Raw genomic sequence first — 12,142 nt, forward strand, 5'->3', positions numbered from 1 at the left:
TATAACAGTAGGGCGTGGGTAAGGTGTCTATAACAGTAGGGCGTGGGTAAGGTGTCTCTATAACAGTAGGGCGTGGGTAAGGTGTCTCTATAACAGTAGGGCGTGGGTAAGGTGTCTCTATAACAGTAGGGCGTGGGTAAGGTCTCTATAACAGTAGGGGCGTGGGTAAGGTCTCTATAACAGTAGGGCGTGGGTAAGGTGTCTCTATAACAGTAGGGCGTGGGTAAGGTGTCTCTATAACAGTAGGGCGTGGGTAAGGTGTCTCTATAACAGTAGGGCGTGGGTAAGGTGTCTATAACAGTAGGGCGTGGGTAAGGTGTCTATAACAGTAGGGGCGTGGGTAAGGTGTCTATAACAGTAGGGGCGTGGGTAAGGTGTCTATAACAGTAGGGCGTGGGTAAGGTGTCTATAACAGTAGGGCGTGGGTAAGGTGTCTATAACAGTAGGGCGTGGGTAAGGTGTCTCTATAACAGTAGGGCGTGGGTAAGGTGTCTATAACAGTAGGGCGTGGGTAAGGTGTCTCTATAACAGTAGGGCGTGGGTAAGGTGTCTCTATAACAGTAGGGTGTGGGTAAGGTGTCTCTATAACAGTAGGGCGTGGGTAAGGTGTCTATAACAGTAGGGCGTGGGTAAGGTGTCTATAACAGTAGGGCGTGGGTAAGGTGTCTCTATAACAGTAGGGCGTGGGTAAGGTGTCTCTATAACAGTAGGGCGTGGGTAAGGTGTCTCTATAACAGTAGGGCGTGGGTAAGGTGTCTCTATAACAGTAGGGCGTGGGTAAGGTGTCTATATAACAGTAGGGCGTGGGTAAGGTGTCTATAACAGTAGGGCGTGGGTAAGGTGTCTCTATAACAGTAGGGCGTGGGTAAGGTGTCTCTATAACAGTAGGGCGTGGGTAAGGTATCTCTATAACAGTAGGGCGTGGGTAAGGTGTCTCTATAACAGTAGGGCGTGGGTAAGGTGTCTCTATAACAGTAGGGCGTGGGTAAGGTGTCTCTAACAGTAGGGCGTGGGTAAGGTGTCTCTATAACAGTAGGGCGTGGGTAAGGTGTCTCTATAACAGTAGGGCGTGGGTAAGGTGTCTCTATAACAGTAGGGCGTGGGTAAGGTGTCTCTATAACAGTAGGGCGTGGGTAAGGTGTCTCTATAACAGTAGGGCGTGGGTAAGGTATCATGGGGAAGGTCTGTGTAGATAATTCCTAGGCGCCACATCAAATCGTATATCTGCATTAATCAATTGACTTGAAGTTGGACAAAAACAGACAACTATTTTCAGGTGAGGAAGACATTGTCAAGAACACACAATCATCCATTGACTCTATAACAGAGATGGACCCATATAACCTGGACCCCTCTATAACCTGGACCCATATAACCTGGACCCCTCTATAACCTGGACTCCTCTCCCATATATCCTGGACTCCTCTCCCATATATCCTGGACTCCTCTCCCATATATCCTGGACTCCTCTCCCATATATCCTGGACTCCTCTCCCATATAACCTGGACCCCTCTATAACCTGGACTCCTCTCCCATATATCCTGGACTCCTCTCCCATATATCCTGGACTCCTCTCCCATATATCCTGGACTCCTCTCCCATTTAACCTGGACCCCTCTATAACCTGGACTCCTCTCCCATATATCCTGGACCTCTCTATAACCTGGACCCCTCTCCCATATAACCTGGACTCCTCTCCCATATAACCTGGACTCCTCTCCCATATAACCTGGACTCCTCTCCCATATAACCTGGACACCTCTCCCATATAACCTGGACCCCTCTATAACCTGGACCCCTCTATAACCTGGACTCCTCTCCCATATATCCTGGACTCCTCTCCCATATATCCTGGACCCCTCTCCCATATATCCTGGATATTGAGGGCTTCCACCATTTTAAAGTAGTCACCTGGATGGAACGATCATTGGGTGCTATGGTTGGGAAATGACTAAGCTACTGTATATCATGGCCACAATGTTCCAGACTGCTGCAGGTGACTGCTCTCTCATAGGCACCACTGCATTAGCAGCTGGCTTTGGTCATTGACTGTCTATGAATCGCTTCCTCTTCCCTCTATACAAAGAGTTGGTCAGAGGGACTGACTTCCTGTCCTGGTGACCACTTCCTCTCCAGCGGCCAGTCTCCTGTACAGATCGCTGAGCTCGTCTGGTCCGGGTCGGTCCGAATCCGGCGTAGACGGGATGTCAAAGTCCGAAGACATCTGAGACTCCGTTGGCTCTGATTGGTTAGTGTGGCTGCCACACTCCTCCCCCCAAGCCTCCAGATTGGTCAATGCATCTCCCTGACACCGGTCTTCTGATTGGATGAGCATGCTGTCAGCCTGACTCGGGCCTCGCCCAGCCGAGAGAGGAATTGACGGCGAGGGGAGTGTGACGAAGTCATCAACAAACAGCTCTGGGGTCTGGGAGCCTGTCAGTGGAGAGTGGGAGGGGCTTGTGTGAGAGCAGGAGTTTGGTTGGCTGGTCTGGCTGTCCGTCAGTATCTCCGTGGTGAAAAACTCCTCCCAGCGAGGAGGGGGGCCAGAATTAGATACAGACCCCTCATCTCTCTCCTCCCCACCTCTCTCTCCTTCCTCCAGGTCTCTCTCCTCCCCACCTCTCTCTCCTTCCTCCAGGTCTCTCCTCCTCCCCACCTCTCTCTCCTTCCTCCAGGTCTCTCTCCTCCCCACCTCTCTCTCCTTCCTCCAGGTCTCTCTCCTCCCCACCTCTCTCTCCTTCCTCCAGGTCTCTCTCCTCCCCACCTCTCTCTCCTTCCTCCAGGTCTCTCTCCTCCCTACCTCTCTCTCCTTCCTCCAGGTCTCTCTCCTCCCCACCTCTCTCTCCTTCCTCCAGGTCTCTCTCCTCCCCAGCCTCTCTCTCCCTCCTCCTCCTCCTCATCGTCATTAGATTCGGTACAGTCCATGTAGTCTCCCGTGACGAGAGGTGTGAAGGGAAGAGGATCGTCGGGAGGGTTAGTGAGCGTTGTGGGTGTGGCCTCCTGCATCATCACCCTCTTCCTGACAGGGGCCAGGTCCGCCCCCTCAAACAGCCAATCAGCACGGTCCACATCTGATATAAAAAAAAAAAACAGAGCCAATCACAAAGCGGTGAAATAATGTAGAAAGGCTGGTTGGAAGGGACAGCTGGCTGTGGTCAGGAGAGAGACTCACCGTGGGTTTGCTGCTCTGGTCTGGTGCGTTTCAGTGTTCCCAGAGGTCTGTAGACCACAGCTGAAGAGGACACGTCTCTACACATGGACTTCAACCTGGAGACAGACGGTCACACGTACGCTAACAAATGCAGTGCATTCGGAAAGGATTCAGACCCCTTCCCTTGTTACACATTTTGTTACGTTACAGCCTTATTCTACAATGGAGGAAAACAGTTATTTAATCCATCTGTTACGTTACAGCCTTATTCTACAATGGAGGAAAACAGTTGTTTAATCCATCTGTTACGTTACAGCCTTATTCTACAATGGAGGAAAACAGTTGTTTAATCCATCTACAGAAAGCTGATTCACATCAGTGACAGACCTGATCAGTATTCAGACCCTTTGCTATGAGGCTCCAAATGGAGTTCAGGTGCTTCCTGTTTCCATTGATCATCCTTGAGATGTTTCTACAACTTGATTGAAGTCCACCTGTGGTAAATTAAATTGATAGGACATGATTTGGAAAGGCTCACACCTGTCTATATAAGGTCCCACAGTTGACAGGTAGAGCAGAAACCAAGCCATGAGGTCGAAGGAACTGTCCGTAGAGCTCCGAGACAGGATTGTGTCGAGGCACAGATCTGGGGGAAGGGTACCAAAAAATAAATCTGCAGCATTGAAGGTCTAAGAACACAGTGGCCTCCATCATTCTTCAATGGAAGAAGTTTGGAACCACCAAGACTCCTCCTAGAGCCGGCCGCCCGGTCAGGGAGGTGACCAAGAACCCGATGGTCACTCTGACAGAGTTCCTCTGTGGAATTGGTTGTCCTTCTGGAAGGTTAACCCAGCACTCCACCAATCAGGCCTTTATAGTAGAGTGGCCAGACGGAAGCCACTCCTCAGTAAAAGGCACGACGAAAAGACTCTCAGACCATGAGAAACAAGATTGAACTCTTTGGCCTGAATGCCAAGCGTTATGTCTGGAGAAAACCAGGCGCCGCTCATCATCTGGCCAATACCATCCCTACAGTGAAGCATGGTGGTGGCAGCATCATGCTGTGAGGATGTTTTTCAGCAGCAGGGACTGGGAGACTAGTCAGGATCGAGGGAGAGATGAACGGAGCAAAGTACAGAGAGATCCTTGATGAAAACCTGCTCTAGAACGCTCAGGACCTCAGACTGGGGTGAAGGTTCACCTTCCAACAGGACAACGACCCTAAGCACACAGCCAAGACAACACTGGAGTGGCTTCAGGACAAGTCTCTGAATGTCCTTGAGTGGCCCAGCCAGAGCCCGGACTTGAACCTGATCGAACAGCTCTGGAGAGACCTGAAAATAGCTGTGCAGCGACGCTCCCCATCCAACCTGACAGAGCTTGAGAGGATCTGCAGAGAAGAATGGGAGAAACTCCCCAAATACAGGTGTGCCAAACTTGTAGCGTCATACCCAAGAAGACTCGAGGCTGTAATCGCTGCCAAAGGTGCTTCAAAGTATTGAGTAAAGGGTCTGAATACTTATATAAATGTGATGATTTTTTAATATTTGATACATTTGCAAAAATGTCTTAACCTGTTTTTGCTTTTATTATGGGGTTTTTATCAATTTTAGAATAAGGCTGTGGAAAAAGTGAAGGGGTCTGAATACTTTCCCAATGCACTGAACACACACAGGCCTAATCCTCCACAGTCCTGTCATGGATTCAACAGCATTGGGTTAAGACATCTGCATGCTTCCCAGACGAAACATTACAGTAGAGTTCATCTACACTGAACTACAATATAACATTACAGTAGAGTTCATCTACACTGAACTACAATATAACATTATGGTAGAGTTCATCTACACTGAACTACAATATAGTAGAGTTCATCTACACTGAACTACAATATAACATTACGGTAGAGTTCATCTACACTGAACTACAATATAACATTACAGTAGAGTTCATCTACACTGAACTACAATATAACAGTACGGTAGAGTTCATCTACACTGAACTACAATATAACATTATGGTAGAGTTCATCTACACTGAACTACAATATAACATTATGGTAGAGTTCATCTACACTGAACTACAATATAACATTACGGTAGAGTTCATCTACACTGAACTACAATATAACATTACGGTAGAGTTCATCTACACTGAACTACAATATAACATTACAGTAGAGTTCATACATCTACACTGAACTACAATATAACATTATGGTAGAGTTCCATCTATACTGAACTACAATATAACAGTACAGTAGAGTTCCATCTACACTGAACTACAATATAACATTACAGTAGAGTTCATACATCTACACTGAACTACAATATAACATTATGGTAGAGTTCATCTACACTGATCTACAATATAACAGTATAGTAGAGTTCATCTACACTGAACTACAATATAACATTATGGTAGAGTTCATCTACACTGAACTACAATATAACATTATGGTAGAGTTCATCTACACTGAACTACAATATAACATTATGGTAGAGTTCATCTACACTGAACTACAATATAACATTACAGTAGAGTTCATACATCTACACTGAACTACAATATAACATTATGGTAGAGTTCATACATCTACACTGAACTACAATATAACAGTATGGTAGAGTTCATCTACACTGAACTACAATATAACATTATGGTAGAGTTCATCTACACTGAACTGCAATATAACATTACGGTAGAGTTCATCTACACTGAACTACAATATAACATTACAGTAGAGTTCATCTACACTGAACTACAATATAACAGTACAGTAGAGTTCATACATCTACACTGAACTACAATATAACATTACGGTAGAGTTCATCTACACTGAACTACAATATAACATTACAGTAGAGTTCATACATCTACACTGAACTACAATATAACATTACAGTAGAGTTCATACATCTACACTAAACTACAATATAACAGTACAGTAGAGTTCATCTACACTGAACTACAATATAACATTACAGTAGAGTTCATCTACACTGAACTACAATATAACATTATGGTAGAGTTCATCTACACTGAACTACAATATAACAGTACGGTAGAGTTCATCTACACTGAACTACAATATAACATTATGGTAGAGTTCATCTACACTGAACTACAATATAACATTATGGTAGAGTTCATCTACACTGAACTACAATATAACATTATGGTAGAGTTCATCTACACTGAACTACAATATAACATTATGGTAGAGTTCATCTACACTGAACTACAATATAACATTATGGTAGAGTTCATCTACACTGAACTACAATATAACATTATGGTAGAGTTCATCTACACTGAACTACAATATAACAGTACGGTAGAGTTCATCTACAATATAACAGTACGGTAGAGTTCATCTACAATATAACAGTACGGTAGAGTTCATCTACAATATAACAGTACGGTAGAGTTCATCTACAATATAACAGTACGGTAGAGTTCATCTCAACATGTATACTGTTGGTCCCGTGTTTCAGGAGCTGAAATAAAAGATCCCAGAAAAGTTCCATATGCATCAAAAAAACGAATTTCTCTAAAATGTTGCGAATAGATTTGCTTACATTCCTGTTAGTGAGCATTTCTCCTTTGCCAAGATAATCCATCCACCTGACAGGTGTGGCATATCAACAAGCTGATTAAACAGAATGATCATTACACAGGTGCACCTTGTGCTGGGGACAATAAAAGGCCTTTCTAAAATGTGCAGTTTTTTTTTTACAACACTACCACAGAGCTCTCACATTGAGGGAGCATTCGATTGGCTGACTGCAGGAATATCCACCAGAGCTGTTGCCAGATCATTTAATGTTAATTTCTCTACCATAAGCCGCCTCCAACGTCGTTTTAGAGAACTTGGCAGTACGTCCAACCGGCCTCACAACCTGCAGACCACGTGTTACCATGCCAACCAAGGACCTCCACATCCGGCTTCTTCACCTGCGGGATCGTCTGAGACCAGCCACCCGGACAGCTGATGAAACTGTAGAATTTCTGCACAAACTATAAGAAACCGTCTTGGGGAAGCTCGTCTGCTCGTCGTCCTCAGCAGGGTCTTGACCTGACGGCAGTTCGGCACGCTGGAGAAATGTGCTTTCACGGGTGAATCGCGATTTCAACTGTACCTGGTAGATGGCAGACAGCTTTTATGGCGTTGTGTTGGCGAGCGGTTTACTGATGTTAATGTTGTGAACAGAGGGCCCCATGGTGGAGGTGGGGTTATGGTATGGGCCCCATGGTGGAGGTGGGGTTATGGTATGGGCCCCATGGTGGAGGTGTGGGGTTATGGTATGGGCCCCATGGTGGAGGTGTGGGGTTATGGTATGGGCCCCATGGTGGAGGTGTGGGGTTATGGTATGGGCCCCATGGTGGAGGTGTGGGGTTATGGTATGGGCCCCATGGTGGAGGTGGGGTTATGGTATGGGCCCCATGGTGGAGGTGTGGTTATGGTATGGGCCCCATGGTGGGGGTGTGGGGTTATGGTATGGGCCCCATGGTGGAGGTGGGGTTATGGTATGGGCCCCATGGTGGAGGTGGGGTTATGGTATGGGCCCCATGGTGGAGGTGGGGTTATGGTATGGGCCCCATGGTGGAGGTGGGGTTATGGTATGGGTCCCATGGTGGAGGTGGGGTTATGGTATGGGCCCCATGTTGGAGGTGGGGTTATGGTATGGGCCCCATGTTGGAGGTGGGGTTATGGTATGGGCCCCATGGTGGAGGTGGGGTTATGGTATGGGCCCCATGGTGGAGGTGGGGTTATGGTATGGGCCCCATGGTGGAGGTGGGGTTATGGTATGGGCCCCATGGTGGAGGTGGGGTTATGGTATGGGCCCCATGGTGGAGGTGGGGAGATCCTGAGGCCATTCATCAGTCTCCATCACCCCATGTTTCAGCATGATAATGCACAGCCCCATGTTGCTAGGATCTGTACACATTTCCTGGAAGTTGAAAATCTCCCAGTTCTTCCATGGCCTGCATACACACCCGACATGTCAGCTATTGAGCATGTTTGGGATGCTCTGGATCGAGGTGTACGACGGCGTGTTCCAGTTCCCACCAATATCCAGTAACTTCTCAGAGCCATTGGAGAGGAGTGGGGACGACATTCCACAATCAACAGCCTGATCAACTCTATGTGAAGGAGATGTGTCGCGCTGCTTGAGGTAAATGGTGGAGACACCAGATACTGACTGGTTCTGATCCAGACCCACTACCTGTTCTTTTAAAAGGTACCTGTGACCAACCGATATCTATATTCCCAGTCATGTGACCTCCATAGATTAGGGCCTAATGAATGCATTTCCATTGACTGGTTTCCTCATATGAACTAATGGTTGTGTTTATATTGTTGTTCGGTGTGTTATGTTGACATTTTGGGACATTTTTGTTCGTTTTGGACTTCGGAGAGGGGTTTTCCGGGCTGCTCAGGTACTAAATGTCTTTCTGGAGGCAAGTCGAAGTTCTGAGCCGAAGTCTCAGCCCCTACGTCAACAGCTGGGATTCTTCAATAAAGTCTTTGTTGTCATTCAACGAGAGAACTCGTTTTCATGCACATTTTTTCCATAGAGAAATACTGCACCAAACATCTTAGTTAGATGTGAAATTGTGCGACTAATTTTGACAAAAACTTGAATGTTGAGTTGTCTTCAATTCATTGTGATTATTTTGAGGTGTATAATGGCTACGGTTCAGCTAGCCCGGGGTTCAGCTAGCCCGGGGTTCAGCTAGCCGGGTTCAGCTAGCCGGGTTCACCTAGCCGGGTTAATTAATTGTGATTATTTTGAGGAAGTGTATAATGGCTCGGGTTCAGCTAGCCGGGGTTCAGCTAGCCGGTGTGAAGGGGGTAGGCCGGGGTTCAGCTAGCCGGGGTTCAGCTAGCCGGGTTAGGAAATGGCCGGGTTCAGCTAGCCGGGGTTCAGCTAGCCGGGTTCAGCTAGCCGGGTTAATTAATTGTGATTATTTTGAGGAAGTGTATAATGGCCCGGGTTCAGCTAGCCGGGGTTCAACTAGCCGGGGTTCAGCTAGCCGGGGTTCAGCTAGCCGGGTTCAGCTAGCCGGGTTAATTAATTGTGATTATTTTGAGGAAGTGTATAATGGCTACGGTTCAGCTAGCCGGGGTTCAACTAGCCGGGGTTCAGCTAGCCGGGGTTCAGCTAGCCGGGTTAATTAATTGTGATTATTTTGAGGAAGTGTATAATGGCTACAGTTCAGCTAGCCGGGGTTCAGCTAGCCGGGGTTCAGCTAGCCGGGTTAATTAATTGTGATTATTTTGAGGAAGTGTATAATGGCTCGGTTCAGCTAGCCGGGGTTCAGCTAGCCAGGGTTCAGCTAGCCGGGTTAATTATTTGTGATTATTTTGAGGAAGTGTATAATGGCTACGGTTCAGCTAGCCGGGGTTCAGCTAGCCAGGGTTCAGCTAGCCGGGGTTCAGCTAGCTGGGTTCAGCTAGCCGGGTTAATTAATTGTGATTATTTTGAGGAAGTGTATAATGGCTACGGTTCAGCTAGCCGGGGTTCAGCTAGCCGGGGTTCAGCTAGCCGGGTTAATTAATTGTGATTATTTTGAGGAAGTGTATAATGGCCGGGGTTCAGCTAGCCGGGGTTCAGCTAGCCAGGGTTCAGCTAGCCGGTTTGTGATTATTTTGAGGAAGTGTATAATGGCTACGGTTCAGCTAGCCGGGGTTCAACTAGCCGGGGTTCAGCTAGCCGGGGTTCAGCTAGCTGGGTTCAGCTAGCCGGGTTAATTAATTGTGATTATTTTGAGAAAGTGTATAATGGCTACGGTTCAGCTAGCGGGGTTCAACTAGCCGGGGTTCAGCTAGCCGGGGGTTCAGCTAGCCGGGGTTCAGCTAGCCGGGTTAATTGTGATTATTTTGTGGAAGTGTATAATGGCTACGGTTCAGCTATTCAGCTAGCCGGGGTTCAGCTAGCCGGGGTTCAGCTAGCCGGGGTTCAGCTAGCCGGGGTTCAGCCAGCCGGGGTTCAGCTAGCCGGGGTTCAGCTAGCCGGGGTTCAGCTAGCCGGGTTTAATTGTGATTATTTTGAGGAAGTGTATAATGGCTACGGCATCTCAATGGACAAACCGTACTATTGATGTTTTTTCTCATCTTTCAAGCGAAGGTCTTTTAAGGGATTTATGGAGCACGTGTTGTTCAGCTAAAACGAACTGAAGCATGCCGACGCCTTTAGGGTGTAAGGGTGTTGGGGTATTAGGGTGTTGGGGTATTAGGGGTTGGGGTATTAGGGTATAAGGGTGTTGGGGTGTAAGGGTGTTGGGGTGTAAGGGGTTGGGGTATTAGGGGTGTAAGGGGGTTGGGGTATTAGGGGGTGTAAGGGGGTTGGGGTATAAGGGTGTTGGGGTATTAGGGGTAGGGGTATTAGGGGTAGGGGTATTAGGGGTTGGGGTATTAGGGTATAAGGTGTTGGGGGTAAGGGGTGTAAGGGGTTGGGGTATTAGGGGTGTAAGGGGTTGGGGTATTAGGGTGTAGGGGTATTAGGGGTAGGGGTTTTAGGGGTTGGGGTATTAGGGTATAAGGGTGTTGGGGTGTAAGGGGTTGGGGTATTAGGGTATTAGGGGTTGGGGTATTAGGGGTTGGGGTATTAGGGGTGTAAGGGGTTGGGGTATTAGGGGTGTAAGGGGGTTGGGGTATTAGGGTGTTGGGGTATTAGGGTATTAGGGGTTGGGGTATTAGGGGTTGGGGTATTAGGGGTTGGGGTATTAGGGGTAAGGGGTTGGGGTATTAGGGGTTGGGGTATTAGGGTATTAGGGGTGAGGTATAAGGGGTTGGGGTATTAGGGTGTAGGGGGGTTGGGGTATTGGGGGGTTGGGGTATTAGGGTGTAGGGGGTTGGGGTATTGGGGGTTGGGGTATTAGGGTGTAGGGGGGTTGGGGTATTGGGGGGTTGGGGTATTAGGGGATTTGGGGTATTAGGGGTGTAGGGGTATTAGGGTGTAGGGGGTTGGGGTATTAGGGTGTAGGGGGTTGGGGTATTAGGGTGTTGGGGTATTAGGGGTGTAGGGGGGTTGGGGGTTGGGGTATTAGGGGTGTAGGGGGTTGGGGTATTAGAGGGTTGGGGTATTAGGGAGTGTAGGAGTATTAGGGGTTGGGGTATTAGGGTGTAGGGGTATTAGGGGTTGGGGTATTAGGGAGTGTAGGGGGTTGGGGTATTAGGGGTGTAGGGGTATTAGGGGTTGGGGTATTAGGGTGTAGGGGTATTAGGGTGTAGGGGTATTAGGGGGTTGGGGTATTAGGGTGTAGGGGTATTAGGGGTGTAGGGGGATTTGGGGTGTAGAGAAGACATTCAGTGTATAGAGGATGACTGGCTCACAGCTCTGTGACATCAGCGTGGGTTCGGCCAATAGGAACGACACTGGGGTAGATGTTGATGGGCTGGAGATAAGACAGGAAGTCTTTGATCTGAAAACAGGAAGAAGAGAAGAGTATCACACACAGAGACAGACAGACAGGCAGGCAGACAGACAGGCAGGCAGACACGCAGACAGACAGACAGGCAGACAGACAGACAGGCAGGGCAGACAGACAGACAGACAGGTCAGAGTAGGAGGAGTGGAAGGAAAAGCAGGCTCTGGACAGACAGACAGACAGACAGGCAGACAGACAGACAGACAGGCAGGCAGACAGACAGGCAGGCAGGCAGACAGACAGACAGGCAGGCAGGCAGGCAGACAGACAGACAGACAGGCAGGCAGACAGACAGACAGGCAGGCAGGCAGACAGACAGACAGACAGACAGGTGTCTCACCTCAGAGTAGGAGGAGTGGAAGGAAAAGCAGGCTCTGGACAGACAGACAGACAGACAGGCAGACAGACAGACAGGCAGGCAGACAGACAGACAGGCAGGCAGACAGACAGACAGGCAGGCAGGCAGACAGACAGACAGGCAGGCAGGCAGGCAGGCAGGCAGGCAGGCAGGCAGGCAGACAGACAGGCAGGCAGGCAGACAGACAGACGAC

The 12,142-nt window shown here is 48.2% G+C and overlaps 2 protein-coding genes across 2 annotated transcripts in view; both read right to left on the reverse strand.

The window, feature by feature from the left end:
* Positions 1-1,042: 1,042 nt before the first annotated feature.
* Positions 1,043-2,639, reverse strand: LOC106593040 (protein artemis; the record flags this gene model as incomplete). The annotated part of the gene is made up of 2 exons (XM_045712433.1): positions 1,043-1,344; positions 1,809-2,639. A coding segment is annotated over one exon (546 nt), but the record flags the coding sequence as incomplete, so codon positions are not given.
* A 188-nt stretch (positions 2,640-2,827) lies between these two features.
* Positions 2,828-12,142, reverse strand: part of LOC106595997 (protein artemis) — a gene marked incomplete at its 3' end in the record, with an annotated part of 29,411 nt that continues 20,096 nt past the window's right edge. The window contains exons 12-14 of the mRNA XM_045712432.1: positions 11,497-11,585; positions 3,174-3,268; positions 2,828-3,072 (exon numbers count right to left, since the gene is read on the reverse strand). Coding sequence (XP_045568388.1) covers positions 2,828-3,072; positions 3,174-3,268; positions 11,497-11,585 — 429 coding nt within the window. The remainder of the gene's footprint in view (positions 3,073-3,173; positions 3,269-11,496; positions 11,586-12,142) is intronic.

This window comes from Salmo salar, unplaced genomic scaffold (genome assembly GCF_905237065.1).
Source record: "Salmo salar unplaced genomic scaffold, Ssal_v3.1, whole genome shotgun sequence".
Taxonomy (NCBI): domain Eukaryota; kingdom Metazoa; phylum Chordata; class Actinopteri; order Salmoniformes; family Salmonidae; genus Salmo; species Salmo salar.